This window comes from Euphorbia lathyris, chromosome 5, assembly GCF_963576675.1.
Source record: "Euphorbia lathyris chromosome 5, ddEupLath1.1, whole genome shotgun sequence".
Taxonomy (NCBI): domain Eukaryota; kingdom Viridiplantae; phylum Streptophyta; class Magnoliopsida; order Malpighiales; family Euphorbiaceae; genus Euphorbia; species Euphorbia lathyris.
The window spans coordinates 93,450,992-93,474,989 of record NC_088914.1 but is presented as its reverse complement, the minus strand read 5'-3'; the positions used below and the strand labels follow the sequence as shown (position 1 = coordinate 93,474,989).

Here is a 23,998-nt window from a genome sequence, read left to right as displayed (position 1 = left end):
TTTTGCTCTTAAAATCGCCAAAATGATTTTATTAAGACAAAATTTAAATTTGAATGATTTTATTGAGATAAATTAAAATTGAATGACCATTTGAAGACAATTATAAAAATTTAGTGACCAATAATGCATTTAACCTGTAATATTAGGTGAAACGTTCTAGATATGGCAAAATTTTAGACCTTACTAACAGATAAAAGCAACATTTTTATTAATGACAAATTAACAAGCCGTTTCTCCTCTTCCGTCAGTGAGGCACCAAATCACACGTCTTGTTACTAAGGCAAATCAAATGACGAATATGACCCTATTATCTTAGGGCCAACATTCCAAACGTGCAATTTGGTACCTCACTAACAAAAAAGACAAAACGAGCCAATGTGAAAATCTTAGGAGAAGATCACATCCGCTCTAAGACTCTCCGGGATTACACCATGTGCTACCACATGAGATTACGCCACATAATGCAATCCTAGGTTAAACCCCAAATCGTGCTCTTTAAGGGAATTATTTCCAATCTGGTAATAGTTGAAAAATAATTGCCTTAGAAGAGTTGTTCTCAACTTTGAGGTTAAAAACAACCATATTATGGAGTCTAAAGCACGGGAATGAGACCATTACGACGGACCCACCATTATAATGTACTGTTTTCAACTTCAGAATTAAAAACAACCCCTCTAAGGGAATTACTTCTCAACCATTACCAGGTTGGAAATAATTCTTTTAAAATATCCATTTTTGGGGTTTAACTAGGGTTATAAATAAGTCAAGCCGCTTATGCACAGCTCGATAAAAACTCGATCGTGTTTGGTGCAATTTATAAATGAACCGAACTTGAAATTTCAAAACAATTTAATTTTAGGTAAATCTTAGTTTTGTAGATTTCAAAACTATGTAGCCGTGTGTTCAAGAAATTTCAAATCAATATAATTACATGAGTTGTTCGTGAGTAAAATTCATGAACTGGATTAACGAACTGCTCGCAAGTAAAGCTCGTGAGCATCTCACGAACAAAATGTTGAGCTCGAGCTCGAGATCATCAATTTTCTGATGAGCTCAGTATGAGCAGATCAAAGCTCGGCTCGACTCGATTACAACCCTAGGTTTAACCCCGCAATCCTAAAGGGGTCTTGGGAGAAACAGATCCTCCCTAAAAAAACCCGATATCCTAGAGTCATGTGGGGCCGCATAAAAGCTCGATCGTGTTCTGGTTGACCATTCCCAACTCTATTGCACACCTCAACATGAACCCATAAATTAACATCAAAATTTACTCAAAACAAAAACCACATACAACAAAACTTCAGCCCAAGAAAAAAAGCAACTTGCTTACAATTACAACCCAAAAACAGCAAGGTTTACACAGAATCCACTTCAATTTGCTGTCTTGCCAGGTATCTTTCCCTTCTTTCTTTCTGCACAACAAAATGTCAAAACAGTCAATTTCTGACACGACAATACGACAGAAACAATCACTGTAAGACGATTTATTTAACATTTTTTTCGTTTATAAAAAAATGTTTGCATATGTCATTGATCTATTATTTTAATGACATTGACTCACTGACGTATATCACTCGATCACATTTGATCTCTTCTGTAGTTTTCACCTGGTCAATGACTGACCAAATACCGTTAAATTTAAGCTTACTAGAATCCTATGGTAGAGATTAAAAACATTCTCAGACTTAAATCTAGTATAATGGTGATTTGGTCCGTTACTAACCAGCTGAAAACCACCGTGGTCTCTGGCATATAGCAATCAAACACATTTATTCCAATTGAAATGGAAAATAGCGCATGTATAAGGAGATTTGTTAAATTATGCGTGAGATGAATGCTAATTGGGTGGAGAAGAACTGATGTTCTCCAAAATTGTAAAAGCAGAGAAACGAGTGGTTTTTTGGTGTGAAATATTATATAAAAATTGAGGTAACTAAGCAGATTGGTGATAAATTATTGCCCTTAGTAATCATCAAACGCAAATAATTAACAAATCTCCTTATATATGCGCTAATTTCCATCTAAATCGGACCAGATGTGATTGATTGCTATAAATCAGGTAATGTCACAAAATAATAAGTCAATAGGCAAACCGAAATATTTTTGATTAGTCAGGAGGTCAATGTCACGAAATAATAGATCAGAGAGAAGGACAAACGTTTTTAATAGGCCTAATACGTCTATTGCCCCCTTTACTTGGCCAAAAACTTCAACTGCCTGCTGAACTTTAAACTTTCAAATGATCCTATATTATTGTCCAATTACATTCAATAACTCTCTATTTCTCCAATAGAATTTGTTGGATGCAGAAAATGGGAGACACGCTCCGCCATGTGTAAAGTGCTTGCCACGTGTCAAAAAGAAAATGCCAAATAGATAAATAATTAGGAACTTTTAAAAGTTCACGGCACAGTTGAAGTTTTGGTGTCATTGAATTCAATTGACAAGAATATAATATGAGGTTATTGAATGTAATTGGACAAGAATAAGAGATCATTTGAAACTTTTGAAAATTCAGGAGACAGTTAGTTTTGAACCAAATACGGAGGCAGTAGATGTTTTAAGCCTTTTAAATAGATCTGGCGCTAAATATTTCACATAACACGATTATAAAACGAAACAGAGTGAAAATGTAATTACCCATTCATCTATGACAAGCCCTTCACCAACAACTCTGGGGCCAGTTTCCTCAGGAGGCTTCTTCCTTGCTTCCAGCTCTGCTTCAGCTTCTGCCAATTGTCTCTTCAGTTTCTCCAGTGCCTAACAAAACAACACAAAGTAATTTTTACCACGATAACATGATTTACATATATAGTCCGACTGATATGATTCGTTTGATACAATTATCATTTCTACTGTATTTATATAATCTATGATTACATTAATATATATATATATATATATATATATATATATATATATATATATATAAAATGTAACCCGATTATGACACATTAACTCGAATTGCATTGCGTCCGGTTACATTTCAGTGATATTCTTGCAAAAGAGAACATGTGTTTGAAGTTTGATCAATTGTAGGACTTACAGGGTTTGGAGATTCGGGATCAAGAAATATGACTCGCAAAATTTGCTCCACTGCTACTTGCTCCTTCTGCTCATCAAACTGCAATGATTCTCGTCCAAACCAGAAGTTGTTAGAACACAGAAAGCCAAATCTTAGAATCCATGTATTTTTCGTTAACATTCTGCATTTTCTGTCTGTTTCTATTACAGTTTCCTAGTTAAATTTTCTTAGAAATAACATTTCCCGTGTCCGTTTCAGTGCAGCATAACTTATAACTATATAAACGGGTAAAAATACACCAATGACCACTGAATTTTATCTATTTTCACGGTATGACTACTAAATTTCAAAACGTAATATAAAAGTCACTCAATTTTACACTTTCTAACATTATGACGACTAAACTTCAATTAATGTCTCAAAATAACTATTAACGACCTAAAAGTGAAAATGTCCAAGAATTAAAGCTTTTTAGAATAGCTTTAATTCTTGTAATTTTCTGCTTTGAGGTCATCAGGCGTTAATTACAGTTTAATGTAAAATTGAGTTACTTTTATGCTATGTTTTGAAATTTAGTGATCATACTGTGAAAATGTGCAAAATTCAATAGCCATCGGCATAATTTACCCCTATATAAACTATAGAAATATGCATGGTTAAGGAAAAAAAGATATCCTATGAGGTTGGGAATAATTCCTTAAAAAAGGCCTCTTTTTGGACTTTAAACCAGTACTTTTCTCGTAAAGAATTTAAGATTTATGACGTTTCTGATCCATTTCGGATATTTGGAGGAATATATTAAGAAGAAGATAGGTTGAAAACTGATACCATCTCAGGAATATACTTCATTTCTGTTTTGACTTTCAAGCTCATGATCTTGAACTTGACTCTGCTCTTCTGATCTAATGGCTTCTCATTGTTCTCAGGAGGCTCCACAAACTTGAACACTGTTCATCAACCCGTGAAAATTTCAGAATAAAAAAAACTCCTAAGCATCTAATAAAGGGATAAGGTACCTTGATAACGACAGATAAATATGACACGTCATTTATATTACTCCATTAAATTCTGATTTTTCTCCCCAAATTCAATTGACAGGACTTTGGCCCTGTTCTTTATCACTTAATTTCAGTAACAATCAGTTCAGTTCAGTTCAATTCAGTTCAGTTCAGCATTCAGTTTCAGCATTCAGTTTCAGTATTCAGTAATTTATCATTATTTATTATATTATCATTATTTATATATAATTTATTATAATTATAATTATTATTTATCTATAATTTATCATTATTTATTATTATTATTATTATTATTTATAGTTTATCATTATCTATAAATCAGATAAAAGTCAAGAAATGATAGTTTATTAAAGTATATATGGTTTAATAAAAAAAATAAAACTAAAGTATGCATCCATATTTAAAAATTAGGAATTGAATCCATATTATGAATTATTTCTCAAATTTATCCAATTTATCAATGTTAGAGATAAAATTCCACCATTTTAGACGTTAGAGGTAAAATTACTTCTGACCCAAAACGTTATTTTTGCACTTTAACCCTTAATTAAAATAAAAAGTTAAGAGTTTGTATTCATATGAAGATTTGTATTTAATTTCATAGGCTTTAAATTATATATAAATTTGTGTTTATATGTAATTTGAATTTTTAATTTAAATTAGACTCATTTTTATTTAATTTCATAGGCTTTTATCGAGCCAAGATTTTATCATCCCGGACTTTTATTTGATATTCAATTTAGTTTTATCTTTAATAATATATTTATTTATTATTGATATTATTAAATTTATTAGAACCATTATTATTATTATAAGTTCATTAATGTCCAATATTATCATGAAAATTATTTTAAAGTCTAATATCATCATTATTGTTAAGTTCGGTTAAGTTCGGTAGCATTCAGTTAAGTTCAGTATTCAGTAGTATTCAGTTAAATTCAGTTCAGTATTCAGCAGTATTCAGTTCAGTTCAGTTCAGTTTTTTTCAGCGATAAAGAACAGAGCCTTAACCGAGTAATATGAATGACGTGACATGTTCCATTATCAAGGCCTAAATTAGTATTTTTTTTTTCATTTATCCCTCTAATAAATGAAAGGCGACTCTTGAACTTTAAGAATATCTCATTAGCTGCGTTAAATGCACCATTGATCACTGAATTTTGATGATTGTCTCAAAATGGTCATGCAATTTCAATTTATCTCAATAAAATCATTCAACTTTTTGTCTTAATAAAGTTACTCCGACAACTTGAAGAGTAAAAATACACCCAAAAAGTGACGTTGCTGTCACATCAGCAGTAATAACTTTCACCACTGACCGAAACAATATGTAGCTACCACCTAGATGACACGTGGCAACGATTTGTATCAAAAAAATTAATTTTTTAGTCCTTACATTTATACCTAACACACTGTTTTGTGTTCGTATTTTGATAATACACTGTTTTTTAGTCATTACCTTTTGTTCTATTCAATAGATTAGTCCCTTAAATATTTGAGTTATTAAACAGCACTGTTGAATAGAATATAAGTTAAAGTACCAAACAGTGTATTATTAAAATACGAGGATTAAACAATGTGTTAGGTAAAAATATATGGACTAATAATTTACTTACCTTACCTCAAATAAAACTCACCCACGTCGGCCATGACATCGATCTGATTTGTGTGGCTGAGATGGAAGACACATCATATTTCCAATGTCTTTTTACTCTTGAAGTTGTTAGAGTGACTTTATTGAGAAAAACCGAAATTGAGTGACCATTTTAAAACAATCATAAAAGTTTCAGTGATCAATGGTTCATTTAATCCCTCATTAGCCCCTTAACGTGTTTACTATAACATGATTAACCCCCAACAGTTATGTGGCAATATAAGGCTTTAACTGAACTCGGAGGGTTAATAGGTCATTTTAAGCAAGTTCAGAAACTAACGATCACTTTAAAAGGCTAATGAGATGCCTATAAAGTTCAGGGAGTCAATCGGGTTTTTAGGCGAAGTTAAGGATGATATTGAATAATTACCTGTTGCAATAAGACCTTCCCCAGGAGCAAGTATTCCTCCAGGAGGTCGCATGTAACAACTCTTTGGTGCAGTTGTTTGAAACTATGCATAAAACATCAAAATTAGAGAAATTTCGGGTAAATTATATTTATGGTCCTTGAACTATCATGGGATAAATTACACCAATAGTATCTAAACTTTACATTATTTACACTTTGGTATTTAGATTACATTTTGTCCCAAAAATATACTTGAAGTATTGATGACCGGACAATTTAGTATATTTTACCGGTTAATGACCGGTCAATAAGAGTTTCATGAGTTAGTTACATCAATGGTACCTGAACTTTACCATAATTCACACTTTGGTACCTAGATTTTATTTTATCTTAAAAACATAACTCAAGTAAAGGTGATTTAGTGACCGGGTAATGTGAGTTTGACCATTTTAAACTAAACATTAGGACTCACCATACACCCAATCAATATAAAATTACAATACTTTATGTTAATTGAGTGTATGATGGATCTCAATTTTTAATTTAAAATAGTCAAACTCGTGTTGAACAATCACTGATCAGTCAAATGTATTAAAATTTTGAGTCATCTTTACTTGAGGTGTATTTTTTAGGAAAAATGAAATCTAGGTACCAAAGTATGAATTAGGATAAAGTTCAGGTATTATCAATGTAATTTACTGATCAAACTCGCACTGACCGGCTATTGACCGATAAAATATACTAAAATGTCCGGTCATCGTTACTTCAAGTATATTTTTGAAACAAAATGTAATCTAAGTACCAAAGTGTGAACTAGAGTAAAATTCAAGTACCATTGGTGTAATTTACTATCATGCTATTAATATTATAGTCTTTAAACTTCATTTTAGTGACTTACAAATTCTTGAACATTAGATTACTGTAAATTTTAGGTAAATTATATTTATGATCATTGAATTATCGCGTTATTAGTATTATAGTTCTTAAACTTCATTTTTTGACTTAAAAATCATGAAACATTACATTACCGTAACATTAAAGTCCAAATCAGCAAAAAAAAAAAAAAAAAAAAAACATATTTTAAAGTAAAATAGGTATTTGACAATATATAAAAAGAAAAGTCAAAGTTGTAAGTCAAACTTATCAAGATCATCCTTCCTTAAATTTTGTAAGGAATTTTTTTTTTATTTGAACTTTGCTGTTACAATAATGTAATGTTCGAGAATTTTTATATCGTGAAATGAAATTCAGTGATTATAATGTTAATAACATTATAGTTCAAAAGTCATTAATGTATTTTCTCCGAGAAACATACAAATAATAACATGGCTTAATATATCAAGGTTTTTGAACTTAGTCAGAAAAACCGATTGGCACTCTCAACTTCAAAGGTGTTTGTTAGTCCATAAACTTATTTAAAATGTCTTATTAACCTCCTCAAATCCAAATAGTAAAACAAGGAGAGGTTTGAATAATTAAACAAGTTCAGGAGCTAAATGATCATTGTAACCACTTCAGGGGGCCACTTAACACGTAAACGACACGTCTAACTTGGACTAACACGTAGAAAAAAAGGGTAATTTTTTTTCACCGTGAAAGCCATAACTTTTTGAATTATGTAATAACATTATTCACTTTTGGTTGTGTTTTAATAATCTGGTACACAGAGAAGAAGAGTTGTACAACTCGAGTAAAGAATGTTAAAAAATCTGCTCAAACTGACAAGATATCTTGGAGTTCATGTTGAAAAAAATAATTAATGAACGCCTTTTCTTTTTCCCCACGTGTTAGTCCCAAGTCCGACATTGTCATTTACATGTCAATTCATTTGATTTTTACAAAAGCACGTGCAACTCAACTTCTGTATGTAGCTTACTTTGCAACCAGAGATTAATTAAATACATTTTAAGTACGTTGAGACCTACCGGGACACTTTAAAAATTTAAGAAGCCAATCAAATTTCTATATACAAGTTCAAAGATAGATGATGTATTACGCCTTTAGAGCATCTCCAATAGAGACTCTTAGTCCACTATCTACGAATAATATAAACAATTGACTTCTAGTGATTTGAAGAGTGATTAAGACATTACATCTGCAACAATACTCCTCATATTCATTTTTTATTATTATTAATTAGGGTAAATAATTATAAAGTCCCTGTATTTTTACCTAATACACTACTTAGTCCTTGTGTTTTTGAAAATAATTATATAGTCCCTCAGTTTTTGTTTTTGTTAACTCCTTAGTCCTTATGCTTGGATCAATGGTCAAATTATAATAAATAAATTTTAAAATACCAAAATTACCATTTACTTTATGTTTTAATAATAAAACATCTATTTTTCGTATTTTATATATTTTTCTCTTTTTTCCTACATAATCACAATATCTCCAATGTAAAGTAATTGATTTATTAATTTTTTTTATACAATTATAGAACTTTAATTTAATAACGTAAAATTGATTGACTAAAAAAATAGAATAAAAAATATTTCAAAAATTATTAAAATAGAAGTAAGACTATTATTATAAAAAGTTGGGTAAATAATTATAAGGTCCTTATGTTTTTACAATTCTAATAAATTTTACGGATGAAGAAAAAAATATCTGATTTTTATAAAAAATTTATAATAATATTTAATGTTAGCTTAAAGATATTATATTAAAAAAATAAAGAAAAAATAATTACAATTTAAGAAAATTAATGTACATTTTTTCAAATATATTAATTAGGGTGTATATGTAGTTTAAAAATTTTATTAAAACTAATTAGATTAAATTTGAAAAGATAAAAAAAAAATTATATATATAACTAAGGGCAATTTTAGACTTTCATTTACAAAAACAAAAGGAAGGACTAAAGAATTGATTAAGATAAAACTTAAGGACCTTATAATAATATGATGGACTTACTAGCGTGTTAAGTAAAAACATAAGGATCTTATAATTATTTACCCTATTAATTATTATATATACAATACTGAGAGAAGAGAGAGGGATCAATAATAAATTATTAATAAAAAATAAAATAAGAAAGGAACTAAGAGTGAAGAGAAGCTCTCTATTAATAGAGAGGATGAAGAAACTCTTAAAGCATCTCCAAAAGACTTTTAATGCACTTTCTAAAAATAATATAAATAATTGAATCTTAGTAATTTAAGAGTTACAAAAATATATCATATTCTCTTTTTTTTTTGGTAAGAAGGGAAGAAAAAAAACAAACAAACAAAAACCTAACCCGGGATCAGTCTAGGAAGACTGACCCCAATCCTATCCTCAAGAAGAGAAGGTAACAGAAAAGAAGGAGGAACGGAAAGGGTAGAAACACCTAACATCCCCCCATGCCCAGCAGCTGCCAAGCGATCCGCCACGCGGTTTTGCTCCCTATAAATATGGGAGAAGGTAAGAGAATCGAAGGCAGGACGAAGCCTCAAGATGGCTTTAATGAGATTCTGACTCTTAAGACAAACAGCATGTCTATCCGAAATCCTGTTGATAGCCTCCAAGTTGTCAGACTCCACCGAAAGTCTTTTAACACTCATGCGAATGGCGAGTTTAATGCCAGACAAGATCCCCCAGAGCTCTGCAGTAAAGGAGGAGCCCGTACCTAAGTTATGGGTAAACCCAGCCAGCCAGGCGCCACCAGCATCCCGAAGAACTCCACCAGCAGCAATTCTGCCATTACTAAGGCAGGAGCCATCCGTATTCAACTTGACAACCCCTTCCCTGGGCTTCCTCCAACCAACTAACTGGACCTCTTTAACCGGAGAGGGGTGAACCAGGGGCTCTCCTTCAAAACTCTTTGTAATAACAGATAGTTTTTTCGAGAAGTAAAACCGGAGGTCAGGAATAAAGACAGTCTTCTCAGCAAATAACTCTTCATTCCTCCATTTCCACATTTGGTGACAAATAATAGCGAAGAGAATAGCCCCGTGCTCCATACTGGCCAACAAATTCCCATTTTTTTTTTTTATACAAAAATATATCATATTCAACAATACTCCTTATATTCACTTATTATTTATTAATTTATAATTAAAATTATTAATGATAGTTATATTTTCCAATAGTGAAAAGAGAGACTCTTTAGGAGGTACTAAGAGGTGAATAGATGCTCTCTGTGAATAGAGAGGATGGAGATGCTCTTAATGATTTGAGGAGCCACTAAAAAGCTGTCGGACCTGATTTTTAACTCTCCTCAAATTTTAACTTAAAAGCCAAACTAAGAAGCTGTTGGAGATGCTCTTAATATTAAGAGCATCCACAATGCATGTATCACTTTTTTTTTTGCCTCACTTTACTAAAACCCCACCTTTTTCAAAAAAATCTAATACACTCAACCACACCCTTTTTGTATCACTTTTTTTATGTAGGCTCTACTTGTCATAAAACTCTTACACACTTCAAATAAACTATTATTTCTATCCACCAAACAATTAATCTAATTATTTCATAATTCAATTTAAATAATTCAATTAATCAATAAATTAGTTAAAAAAATAAATATCAATTATATCTAAAATTATTTTCCACCGAAATATTTAATTAAAAAATAGAATTAATTGCAAAAATAACATATATCACAAACGATATTTTTTATTGAAATAAAACATGAGAATACAAAACGGAAAAAAATACAAGATTTAAAAACGAAACAATACATAAAAGTACGAAACAACGGACCGTAAAAAAACAATGACATGGGAACACACAACATATTATGCAACTGAACCGCTAGGTCTTTGGTTGAGATCTCTCGTTCTATGACATCGCCATATATGCTTAACTAGATCATCAGTCAGCATGGTATGGATCGCTCTATTGCAAATTACCAACTCCTGTCGGATAAGTATAAGACATGTATTAGGAGTCTTATTATGTAAGTCGTGTACTGTGAATAGGAAACAACTATCTAGAGATAGTAGTCTACACAACTCAGGAGACTCCACCTAGGGTTCACGATGTATTGAGTATATGTACCTGTGGATATTACTTGTGAAATATATGAAAAGATATTTGAATCTCATTCTTATATGGTATCAGAGCCAACTAGGGTTTAAACACCAAAATCATGTGTTACTTCTCTTTCTTCCCTGCATTAAGCACCATGCCCACTGTATCTACATCTGATTCTTCCTCCCTCAGTTCAAATTCTTCAACCCCAAATTCCCCCCACTCTAACGTGAATTCTAGGCTGAATACCAACATTTTCACTTCATCGCATGTTTCTGGCCTGTCTCACAACATCTCGTCCAAACTTATAGCAACAAACTTCGTGATTTGGCGAACACGAGTCGAACTCATGCTAGAAGGCTGTGAATACTCTGACCACATTGACAGAACTGCTGCCCCTGCTACTGATGATACTACCTATGGTTCATGGAAGAAATTAGACAAACAAATCATGTCCTGGCTGCACTTATCTATCTCTGACAATATGCTTCCACAGAGGCTGAATATCGGTCTTTAAAAATCATGTCCTGGCTGTACTCATCTACCTCCGATCGTCCACGGAGGCTGAATATCGGTCTTTAGCTACTGCTACGTCGGAAATACATTGGCTGCAAATGTTGTTGAATGAAATTCGTTTTTCCCCGCGTCTCCTCCAATCTTGTGGTGTGACAATCTTAGTGCAGTCTACCTCACCGCCAATCCGGTCTTTAAGAATGCATCTAAACACTTGGAAATTGACTTCTATTTTGTCCATGATAAAGTGTGACAGAAGACTCTCATAGTTCGGTACATATCAACAATTGACCAAACTGCGAATGTTTTTACTAAACCACTACCTCGTGGACGGTTTCAGCTTTTCCGAAACAAGCTTACAGTCCAAACTGGCCTATACAGTTTGAGGGGGGTGATAAGTATAAGACATGTATTAGGAGTCTTATTATGTAAGTCGTGTACTGTGAATAGGAAACAACTATATAGAAATAGTAGTCTACACAACTCAGGAGACTCCACGATGATGTATTGAGTATATGTACGTGTGGATATTACTTGTGAAATATATGAAAAGATATTTGAGTCTCATTCTTATACTGTCTAACTAAGTTTTTAAAAACAATTGGAGGGTTTCCTCGTGTAGCGCCTTCAACGACTTCTGATTCAAAAATTTCAGGAGGATAGTCTCTACAATACGTGATTTACTCGTCTTCAACAATCATATTATGTAGTATAATGCAAGCTTCCATTAAATTATATCATGAAGTTTTCTTCGTTCCCACAGCCTGGCAGGTCCACAAACAATGTTAAAACGAGCTTGAAGTACACCGAAAGACCGTTCCACATCCTTCCTAGCATAGTTATGCATTGTCGTGAATAGAATTTGTTTCGGATGAATAGCATGTGGAAAGTTTTTCACAAATGTAGCCTATTCTGGATATATACCATCAACGAGGTAGTACCCATTTTGTACATCTTACCATTAACCATGTAATCCTCTGATGGAGATTCTCCTTCTATCTTGTCCAGCAACAAATGTGATCTGTTAAGAACAATAAGGACATTGTTCGACCCAGCAACACCAAAGAATGCATGCCATATCCAAAGATCTTGTGATGCAACAGCTTCAAGCATAATTGTAGGCACGCCTTGATCTCCTAGGGTGTATTGTCCTTACCACCCAACATGACAATTCTTCCAAGGCTAGTGCATGCAATCAAGACTCCCAAGCATCCTTGGAAACCCATGGATCTCCTCGTGCATAGAGAATAAGTGTTTAACGTCATCAGCATTTGGCCTCCGCATATAAACTGCTCTGAAAACCTCAATGATGACCCGGCAGAATTTTGATAGACATTCTAATGTTGTGGTTTCAGCAATCCTGATGTACTCATCCTCACGATCAGCGGCCTCTCCATAAGCAAGCATAAGTAGAGTTGTTGTGCATTTTTGAATGGGTGTAAATCCCATCCTCCCTAATGCATCAACCATCTGTGCAAAATATAATGTATGGTTCCTCCAATGATTGGAATATACGCATGAACAACGATCTACTCATCTGAAACCTTCTTTGAAACATTTGGTCGTTGTATACTGCTTCATCAACAAAGACCATGGGCAAGTCTTCCATCTGATTATATAGACACAATCGATGAAGCTATAGAGATTTTTGAGACCGAGCAGCCAGTTGAGATCGATACGAGGGATTAATGAATTTTTAATTATGTGTTTTTTAGTTTAAGTGTTGCTTTGAAATAATGTGTTTTTTTAGTTTAAGTATTGTTTTAAAATAATGTGTTTTTTAGTTTATGTGTTGATTTGAAATAATGTGTTTTTTTTATGGATAGCGTGTTTTTTAATTCTTTATTTATATTATATACTAAAACATAAGTATTAATGTGTTAATTAAAAAATATACAATTAATACTAAAATACAATTCAAACTAACACAATTAAGGGAATACATCTGGATATTTCTTCCTGAGGTGGGCGCACGTACATCATATCTATTCTTCTGCTCTTCATCAATTTCGGCTGAACCTTACTGATAAATTCAAAATCTCTTTGAATCATAACATGGTCATTTTGCTGTACCACTACCCTAGCCGCTGCAATTTTTTCAACTAGTGATATATCATAACTGTTGGAGGACGATGTTGCCTTCTGTTTGCCTTTTCCTTTAGCCGTCGCCTTAACTCCCGGTGGTCGTTCACGTTTCTTTTCTGCTTCGGCAATCTCTTCACCTCCAAAAGTTCCCCCATTTGAAAGAATATTGTCCCGCCATTTAGGTTCGTGGCATAAAATCCGCCAACAATGGACATAATTGAATGTCGTCTTCCACTTCGCTCGATATAGAGTTCGCGCATGTTCAACGCGTTCTGAATCCCATTTTCCACTAAATTGCAAATTCTGCACTTTCATAAATGACCCAACAAATTTATTGGTTTCTCTACTTATTCGTAAAAATTTATTCTTACCCTTACCGCCTGTGATTGCCTCAGAATTTTCGGGCCTCCCTTTGTTGAACACATTGCTTACTCGTTTCTAGAATTGTCTTTCCTTCTGAGCCGAACCAACAATATTATCTGTAGAAATTGATAAAAAAAACATTTACATAAAAGGTTTTCTAATTCCTGCATCCATTTATACTGTTTTTGCTTCTGTTTTAGCTCGGCAACAGGTTGATCAATAAGTGTTTCGGAATACTGATTTAGAGGTATGGATAAACGCCAACTTAGCATAAAATCCTCTCAGAAAAATCCGTATTCCGATTTGCAACACCCTATTCCTTTCCAAATGCCAAATCGGAATACGTCAACTATGCAAATATCTCCCGTGAGGGGTTCTCCACAACTCGTACTTCCTCAAAATTACGGTCATTTTATGCCAAACCCTCACAACTTCTTCCATCCCGATACCCGTTACGCCAATATGATCCAATTTAACGATAGTCAACCAATGAACTTTCATCTTCAAAGTTCGGGTTATAATGATCCGTATCATTCATTTAATAGTTCAACGACGACGAATAGGGGTGTTGTGGATCTTCAAGATGAGGACAACGGCGACGAAGAAGAAGACATTGACGAAACACTTATTGATGAACATGTTGCTTAGCCAAAACAGAAGTAGAAACAGTACAAATGGACACATGAATTAGAAAACCTTTTATGTAATTTTTTTTTTATCAATTTCTACAGACAATATTGTTGGTTTGGTTCAGAAGGAAAGACAATTCTAGAAGCGACTAAGCAATGTGTTCAATAAAGGGAGGCCCGGAAATTCTGAAGCAATCACATGCGGTAAGGGTAAGAATAAATTTTTACGAATAAGTAGAGAAACCAATAGATTTGTTGAGTCATTAATGAAAGTGCAGAATTTGCAATTGAGTGGAAAAGGGGATTCAGAACGCGTTGAACATGCGTGAACTCTATATCGAGCGAAGTGGAAGACGACATTCAACTATGTCCATTGTTGGCGGATTTTATGCCACGAACCTAAATGGCGGGACTATATTCTTTCAAATGGGAGAACTTTTGGAGGTGAAGAGATTGCCGAAGCAGAAAAGAAACGTGAACGACCACCGGGAGTTAAGGCGACGGCTAAAGGCGAAGGCAAACAGAAGGCAACATCGTCCTCCAACAGTTATGATATATCACTAGTTGAAAAATTGCATAATGAAAAAATTGCAGCGGCTAGGGTAGTGACACAGTAAAATGACCATGTTATAATGCAAAGAGAGTTTGAATTTATCAGTAAGGGTTCAGCCGGAATTGATGAAGAGCAGAAGAAAATATATGATGTTATGTGCGCCCACCTCATGAAGAAATATCCAGATGTATTCCCTTAATTGTGTTAGTTTGAATTGTATTTTAGTTTTAATTGTATATTTTTTAATTAACACACTAATACTTATCTTTTAGCATATGATATAAATAAAGACATAAAAAACACACCATCCCTAAAAAAACACATTATTTCAAAGCAACACAAACTAAAAAACACATTATTTCAAAACAACACTTAAACTAAAAAAACACATTATTTCAAAGCAACACTTAAATTAAAAAACACATAATTAAAAGTTCATTAATCCCTCGTATCGATACCAACGGACTGCTCGGTTTCAAAAATCTCTATAGCTTCATCGATTGTGTCTATATAATCAGATGGAAGACTTGTCCATGGTCTTTGCTAATGAACCAGTATACAACGACCAAATGTTTCGAAGAAGGTTTCAGATGAGTAGATCGTTGTTCATACGTATACTCCAATCATTGGGGAACCATACAATATATTTTGCACAGAGGGTTGATGCATTAGGGAGGATGGGATTCACACCCATTCAAAAATGCACATCAGCTCTATGTATGCTTGCTTATAGAGAGGTCGCTGATCGTGAGAATGAGTATATCAGGATTGCTGAAACCACATCATTAGAATGTCTATCAAAATTCTGTCTGGCCATCATTGAGGTTCTCGGAGCAGTTTATATGCGGATGCTAAATGCTGATGACGTTATACACTTATTCTCTATGCACGAGGATATCCATGGGTTTCCAAGGATGCTTGGGAGTCTTGATTGCATGCACTGGCCTTGGAAGAATTGTCATGTTGGGTGGCAAGGACAATACACCCAAGAAGATCAAGGCGTGCCTACAATTATGCTTGAAGATGTTGCTTCACAAGATCTTTGGATATGGCATGCATTCTTTGGTGTTGCTGGGTTGAACAACGACCTTACTGTCCTTAACAGATCACCTTTGTTCAGGACAAGATAGAAGGAAAATCTCCACCAGAGGATTACATTGTTAATGGTAAGATGTACAACATGGGGTACTACCTCGTTGATGGTATATATCCGGAATGACTACATTTGTGAAACACTTTCCACATGCTATTAATCCGAAACAAATTTTGTTCACGACAATGCATAACTCTGTTAGGAAGGATGTGGAACGGGTTTTCGGTGTACTTCAAGTTCGTTTTAACATTGTTCGTGGACCTGCCAGGCTGTGGGAACAAAGAAAACTTCATGATATAATGGAAGCTTGCATTATACTACATAATATGATTGTTGAAGACGAGCGATTCACGTATTATATGGACTATCCTCCTGAAATTTTTAAAGCGAAAGTCGTTGAAGGCGCTGCACGAGGAAACCCTCCAATTGTTTTTGAAAACTTAGTTAGACAAGAGTTGACAATTTGCAATAAAGCGACCCATACCGTGCTAACTGATGATCTAGTTAAGCATATATGATGACGTCATGGAACGAGAGATCTCAACCAAAGACCTAGCGGTTCAGTTGCATAATATGTTGCGTGTTCCCATGTCATTGTTTTTTTACCGTCCCTTGTTTTGTGCTTTTATGTATTGTTTCGTTTTTAAATCTTGTATTTTTTTCCGTTTTGTATTCTCATGTTTTATTTGAATAAAAAATATCGTTTGTGATATATGTTATTTTTGCAATTAATTATATTTTTTAATTAAATATTTCGGTGAAAAATAATTTTAGATATAATTGATATTTATTTTTTAAACTAATTTATTGATTAATTGAATTATTTAAATTGAATTATGAAATAATTAGATTAATTATTTGGTGGATAGAAATAATAGTTTATTTGAAGTATGTAAGAGTTTTATGACAAATATGGCCTATATAGAAAAGTGATACAAAAAGGATGTAATGAAAATATGGTTGAGTGTATTAGATTTTTTTAAAAAGGTGAAGTTTTAGTGAAGTGAGGCAAAAAAAAAAAAAAATATAATAATAATAATAATAATACATGCATTGTGGATGTTCTGAGGAGCACTAAAAAACTTTTAAAGTAAATTTTTAATCTCTCTATACTTTTAACTTAAAAGTCAAATTAAGAAAGTGAGCTGCTAAATACTGTCCCTAAATTACTTATCACCGCCTTCATTAGATTTTTTTGCCTTTCTCATAATTTTGATAAAAAAAACTGAAAATCCTTTCTCCAAAATCATAAACCCGAACAACAATAATTGAAATTATGAAAATAATTGATGTGTGACAACCCGAAAATGGATGATTACGAGTCGGAAACATTAAAATTTACATTTTTTTATCAAAGAATTCATGAAAATTATACATATTTTTCATGACAATTTTGCATTTTTTGTCACAAAAAATTGAACGATTTAGTATTTTTAATTACTAAAATTTTTACGATTTTGCACATTTCAAAATTTAGCCTAAACGGATAGGGCATCCCCCGCCTATGGTGGGGGGGGATGCGGCATCCGGATGGCGTATCCGCCCCCACCATGGGCCGGGCGGATGCCACATCCGCTCCAACCATGATTGGGGCGGATGTGCCATCCGTTCCCGCTATGGGTCGGGCGGATGCCACATCGGCCCCCGCTATGGTGGGGGCAGATGCGCCATTCGTTTAGGTTAAATTTTGAAATTTTCTCTCAAATTCTTTTTTTCCAGTTTTGAATTTTTTTATACAAGGGTAAAATTGTCCAAATGGCGGTGGTAATAAATAATTTGAAGACGGGAAATAACAAAACCGTTAAAAAATGGGTAGAGATGCTCTAAATACTAAACAAATCATCATTCCTATTCTCTGACCCACATATAGGAAACTGCAAAACTGTAGAATTTATTGGAGCAGTTGAACTCCAATTAAAAGTATTTCTAACGAATCAGATTTTTATTGGTGGTACAGCTAATATGTGGGACCACATGTCACATTTTTCTGCCATCTTTTTCTTTCCAAATATAAATAAAAAATTGGATTTTTCCAAATAATAATATTTTTTTCTCATGCAATCACTAAGTTTTTTTTTCTTCCGAAACCCGTATTTCGAACACTGATTTCACACGCCTCTTAAAAATCAAACTCGAGTATTAGACCCGAATTCTTTTAACCCGAGCAGGGGCGAAGACAGGAGGCTATAGGGGTGAGGTCTCCCTAGCCGCCAGAATCACCTCTATTATTATGGATGGTTTCGACAGCCTATATGGATTAAAATCCTAAGGTGGAGATTCAAAATATCCTAAGGCTTATATTTAATCCGCCTAGATCTAACGGTGAATGACCAAATTTACGTGATCATTAGGATTCATGTGTATGCAACTGGTTAAGATTGAGCTGATTAATCAGCTTATTGGGTTTGTATTTAATTACAAAATCCAATTTGATTAATATATGAAAGAAAATAAATTTCTTTAAGTTTGTTCTAATTTTATTTTTGTAATCCAAATCTAGTTTAATTTTAAGAAGTTTTACGGTGGTATGAAAAAATTAGTTTTATATCACTTAGATGATAATATGTATATATACGTAAAAAAAAATAATGGGTTTAATTTACCAAATTTTTTTAAGCATACATGTATAAAATCATAAGAAAATATGACTAATCTAATCAAGTTACATGATTGATAATGGTTGTCAATCAGAATAATTGAAGCATATGTTCAACTACAAAATTCCATGATTACAAACACTAAACCATGTGGAACAAAGTTTTTATTCTTTCTTTAATATTCTGAGAGAAAAAAAAAGAGTAACAAAAAAAATCTTGTGATTTGATCAAAGATAGTTTTCGTGGTTTAAAAATTTACAAATATGGTATGTGCGTTTTACAGTTTACAAACTCAATTATTTCTTTAAAAATTATTGTCGTGACTACTTTAGCAAAAGAGAACAATTAAAAAGACTGACTTTATAAATTATCCAAAATACAAAGTCTAACTTTGCAAATTAACTAAACCACAAGTATTATTTGATCGTAAAATTGACTCACATATCCTTTAACCGCAAAAATTCACAAAGTAACTATTTGCAAACTTTTAAACGAGATAGACTGTCTTTGCAAATCGATCAAACCACAAAGTTTATTTTTGTAGTTTTCCATAAATAAAAAGATTAAACCCATATTTAGTGTAAGTGGTATCCAAAATTTTATCATTTGCTCCTTAAAGTATTCTCTTAAATGACATTTAACTCTTTTTAGATGGAAATTTAACAGATTCGTTAAAAAAATTTTTTGCCACATTACACAATTTTTGTTACGTGTCAAAAATTGTGTCATGTGACAAATTTTTTAAAAAATCGGTTAGTTTTTCATCCAAAATGAGTTAAATACCACCTATAGAAATACTCTACGAGACAAATGTTATCAAATAATATCATAAACGCCAAATTACTAAATTTTGGATACTAAAAGGAAGTAAAATTGGGGTTTAATCCTAAAAAAAATGATATGGTGCATACCTTGAAAGCAACATGAGATTTGGAAATATTTTTTATGCCAATAGCACTCCTCACCTGTTTCCCTGGTTCATCTTCAAAACCAGTAACATAGAAAAACAAATCAGACAAGCAAAAAAGATCATATAAATATTGTCAGAAACACAGCAATTAGAAACACAGACTATCCTTTTCAAGAAGTAGTTTTCTTTCTAGGGTAAATTACACCCATGGCTACTAAACTTTACCCATTTTCACATTATCGCCACTGAACTTTATTTCTTTCCAGTATGACCATTGAACTTTACACTTTTTAACACCGGTGGCCACTTAACGTCTCAAAACGACCGTTGACGGCTAAAAATAAAAAATCCAAAGCGTTAATGATATTCTAAGAAACTTTAATTCTTGAAATTTTTCATTTTGAGGTCATTTGGATGTTGTTTGGTTAGGAGAGAGAAAGTTTTAGAGAGAGAAAGCTCCAAAAAATGTGATTTTCGAAAATAAAAAATGTCGTTTCATGGTAAATGTGGTTTTGAACAACTTTAATTCTTGAATATTTTCATTTTGAGATCGTTAACGATCGTTAACGGTCATTTTGAGAAGTTAGTTAAAATTGAGTGCCACCGGTGTTAAAAAGTGTAAAGTTCAGTGGCCATACCGGGAAGAAATGAAGTTCAGTGGCCATAATGTGAAAATGGGTAAAATTTAGTGGCCATGGGTGTAATTTACCCTTTCTTTTTGTCTAATACATACACCCAGTGGTCAGTGACAGTGACGGATGCATGATTCATGGAGAGGGTACTTATCAGTACTTAAGGAGTGTTGATATTTTTTTTTTAGTGTTTTTACATTATAAAAAATTGAAGTCCCTTAGTTTCCAATAGAATTTTTGGGTTTTTCCGGTCCAGTAGATGCTCAAGCCCCTAAACCCTTTGGATCCATCCCTGCAGTGACGGATTCAGGGTCCGTTAATACAGAATGCTTGGCGCGCTCTTTCGTGATCTATGGGTATTTAATTAAAATGTTTTTAGATACTTTTGGAGAAATTTAAGCTGCGTACATAGTTTTCCAGCGTTTCTCAAGGATTAATGGATACTCAAACTACACAAGCGGTCCTTCTAAGCAGTGGCAGAGGCAGCCCTGTACTTAGGAGCTAGAGTCCCCTATGCTTGGGGGCTAGATCTCCGGCTCCGGCAAAACCCTTAGTAGGGTGTGGTCTCGGAGTTTGAACCCTTTGTTTCTTTTTTCTTTATTTTCAATCCTCCTCCTTCCTCTGTTCACCGCAGCATGCATCGAAGTACGCCTCCTCTCTCGCCGTTCCACTGCATGACTAAACTTAGCTCTTCCTAATCCTAAATCCTGGCTCTGTCACTGCCTCTAAGTTGGCTATAAAACCCGATTTCCCACCAAACTTTGAAAATTGCTAAATAACTTGTTAAACTGTTCAATGTGGACTATTGATCTAAAGTGATTTATTGTTCAAAGTCCGTCCCTCTTTCGCGGCTCCACTGCAGACTAAAATTAGCTCTCCTAATCTCAAATCCTGGCTCTGCTATTGTCAGATATTAATATGAAATGAACCTTTAATAAATGAGACCACTTGATTAAAAGTTTTGATACCATGTCGTGGAACCAATTGAACTAAAAACTAAAGAAGCTAATCCGTCATATTCAAAGCTGAAAGGGTAATTAGACAAGTTTTAGACTTTCTTTTTGCTGAAAAACATCAGATGAGATCAGATAATTATACCCAATTGGTTGAATTAGAATCTACATATAGCTAAGTAGCACATTTACAAAGAATTAAATCTCCTATAAACAAGAACTTCATCAACATTAGTGAAAGTTCAAATCTTTAAAATGATATCTGAAATCAAATCACTCAAATGAGGGAAAAAGAAACCAGATCATCAATTGGGTAAATAAAGTTACTTCATTTTCTATCTCAATCAATTAAATTAGAAAAACCAAGATCAGAAATTGATAAAAAGAATCTGAAGAAAATGAGATAAATGAAATCAACTGGTGCTAAAGCCCCCTCTAAACCCCCTGCATCCGTCCCTGCCACTCACGAACTATGTTGCATGAAAACTGAAATGGGAAATGAAATTGAAACAGAAACGAATACAGGAAACCTTATTTTTAAGAAAAATTAGCTAGGAAACCGTAAAGGACACAAAACACGAATGAAGAAGAGTTTCTGTGCAACCTAGCTGATGGGTTCAGGATCCGCCAATACGGGATGCTTGGGGTGCTCTTTCGTGATTTATGGGTGCTCAATTGATTTTTTTTTTTTGGAAAGTTTTGGAGAAAATTTTAAGCTCCCTACAAAGTTTTTTAGCATTTTTCGACGATCAGTGAATACTCAAACTACACACCTTCCCTCTAAGCAGTGGCGGAGGCAAAACCTTGAGTAGAGCGCTGCCTCCGCAAGAATTAGCCCCCCATTTTTCACTTCGAAGTTTCAACCTTTTTTTAATCATTCTTTTTCGCGCCTATTCCACAAATTTAGTTCAAAATGATCAATATGTAGAATCAGAACAAGTGATTGCTGAAATTCGGACGGGAAGATACACTTTGAATTTTAAAGAAAAGGTTCGTTCACCGTCCAAGAACGCCCCGGCAAACAGTTTTTTGCTAAATCAAAGAGCCTGTCAGCCCCGACGACCATTAGCACTGCTCCTGCACCACCTGTACGTACGCTGAGCAACCACCCTGTCCTACGAACCACACTCGCCGCTACACTGCACGACTAAAATTAGCACTCCTAATCTCAAATTCCGGCTCCGCCACTGCTCTAAGTTCACTATAAAAGCCTATTTGCCCACCAAATTTTGAAAATTGCTGAATAACTCTTTAAACCATTTAACTTGGACTATTGGTTAAAGTGATTTATTGGTATGAACTTGTCCAAATCTTCACTTGAAATTTAGGGAATTAATTATGCAACTTTAGGCAAATTTTAAGAAGCTAACCTGTCGTTTTCAAAGGGTAATTAGACTTTTTTTTAGACAAGTTTTAGAATTTTTTTTTTTTTCCAGAAAACATCAGATCAAATCAGATCATTATACCCAATTGGTTGAATTGGAATCTACAGATAGCTAATCTCCTATAAACAAAGGACTTCATCAACATTAGTGAAAGCTCAAATCTTTAAAAACAAGAAAACATGAACAAGAACACTGAACTTCCAAATCAAATCACTCAAAAAGAAACCATACCATCAACTGGGTAAACAATAAAATTAGAAAAACCCAGATCAGAAATTGCAAAAAAAAAAAAAAATGAAGAATCCGAAGAAAAATGGCTTACAAGGAAAGAAGAGCTTGTTAGGAGGATCAAGTTTGAGTCTTCTTCTAGTAGGCAATAGAGACTTGGCTACAAGAGAAACAGTAGTAGTTGTTGAATAAAAATTGGATCTTTCTCCTCCTAGATTTTGATTTTGATTTTGGGTTTGTTGGGAAATGTTGCCATTGATTATACTGTTATTGCTGCTCATAGAACTTGAAGAAGTGGAAGCTGAGGAGGAGAAGGAAGAAGATGAAGTTGAAGTTGTGGAGGAAGAAGTAGTAGCATTGGTGGTGGTTTGCCAGAAGGGCATTTTACAAAGACTCCAAAGTTTGCTATTACTCTGTTGTTTCCACCATTAATACCCATGTTATGTTATGTTCACTTCACTTTATGTCTTGGGGGAAACAAAAAAAAAAGTAGGCATTACACACATTTAATCTTTCCCAACCAACAAATTAAAGCTCTTTCAATTTGGACTCTAAACTATCAAAACCATTAATTAAATCTCTGAATTAAATAAAAATCATCGATTGAATCTTAATCGTATCATAAAATCAGAAACTATGACTATTTAATATAGGCTGTAATAATCTCTCTATTGGTTCAAAATGAGTTTAGGGAAGAGGTCTAAGACTGTTCAACCAAATTATTTTCGATGAAGCCTCAATCGATAATTTTTGTTTAGAATAAGTATTCAATTGATGATTTTTTTGTTAGTTCAGAGACCTAATTGATGATTTTGAAGCTTTAGTTTAGGAAGTTAAATGAATATTATGCTAATAAAGTATATGGTGCAAAAATACACGTGCTGGTCATGAGTAATTTTACCCCTAACATTTATAATAATGTAATTTTACCCCAACATTGGCAGTCAAGAGAAATTTTACCCCTAACATTGTTACGTTAGGATAAAATTTCTCTTAGCTGCCAACGTTATGGGTAAAATTACTCCTGATACTAAATCAAATTTTTGCAACTTAT

At 33.4% G+C, this 23,998-nt stretch overlaps 1 protein-coding gene across 1 annotated transcript; it reads right to left on the bottom strand.

Annotated features, from left to right (window-relative positions):
- Positions 1–1,227: 1,227 nt before the first annotated feature.
- On the bottom strand, positions 1,228–23,365 carry LOC136230147 (vesicle-associated protein 4-2-like). Its single transcript, XM_066019096.1, has 7 exons — positions 23,039–23,365; positions 19,748–19,818; positions 6,069–6,150; positions 3,854–3,972; positions 3,047–3,124; positions 2,641–2,760; positions 1,228–1,412 (listed from the first exon to the last, which is right to left on the bottom strand). Exons 1-7 carry the CDS (start codon positions 23,325–23,327, stop codon positions 1,356–1,358), a joined length of 816 nt encoding a protein of 271 aa, XP_065875168.1. The 5' UTR covers positions 23,328–23,365; the 3' UTR covers positions 1,228–1,355.
- Between the last annotated feature and the right edge of the window lie 633 nt (positions 23,366–23,998).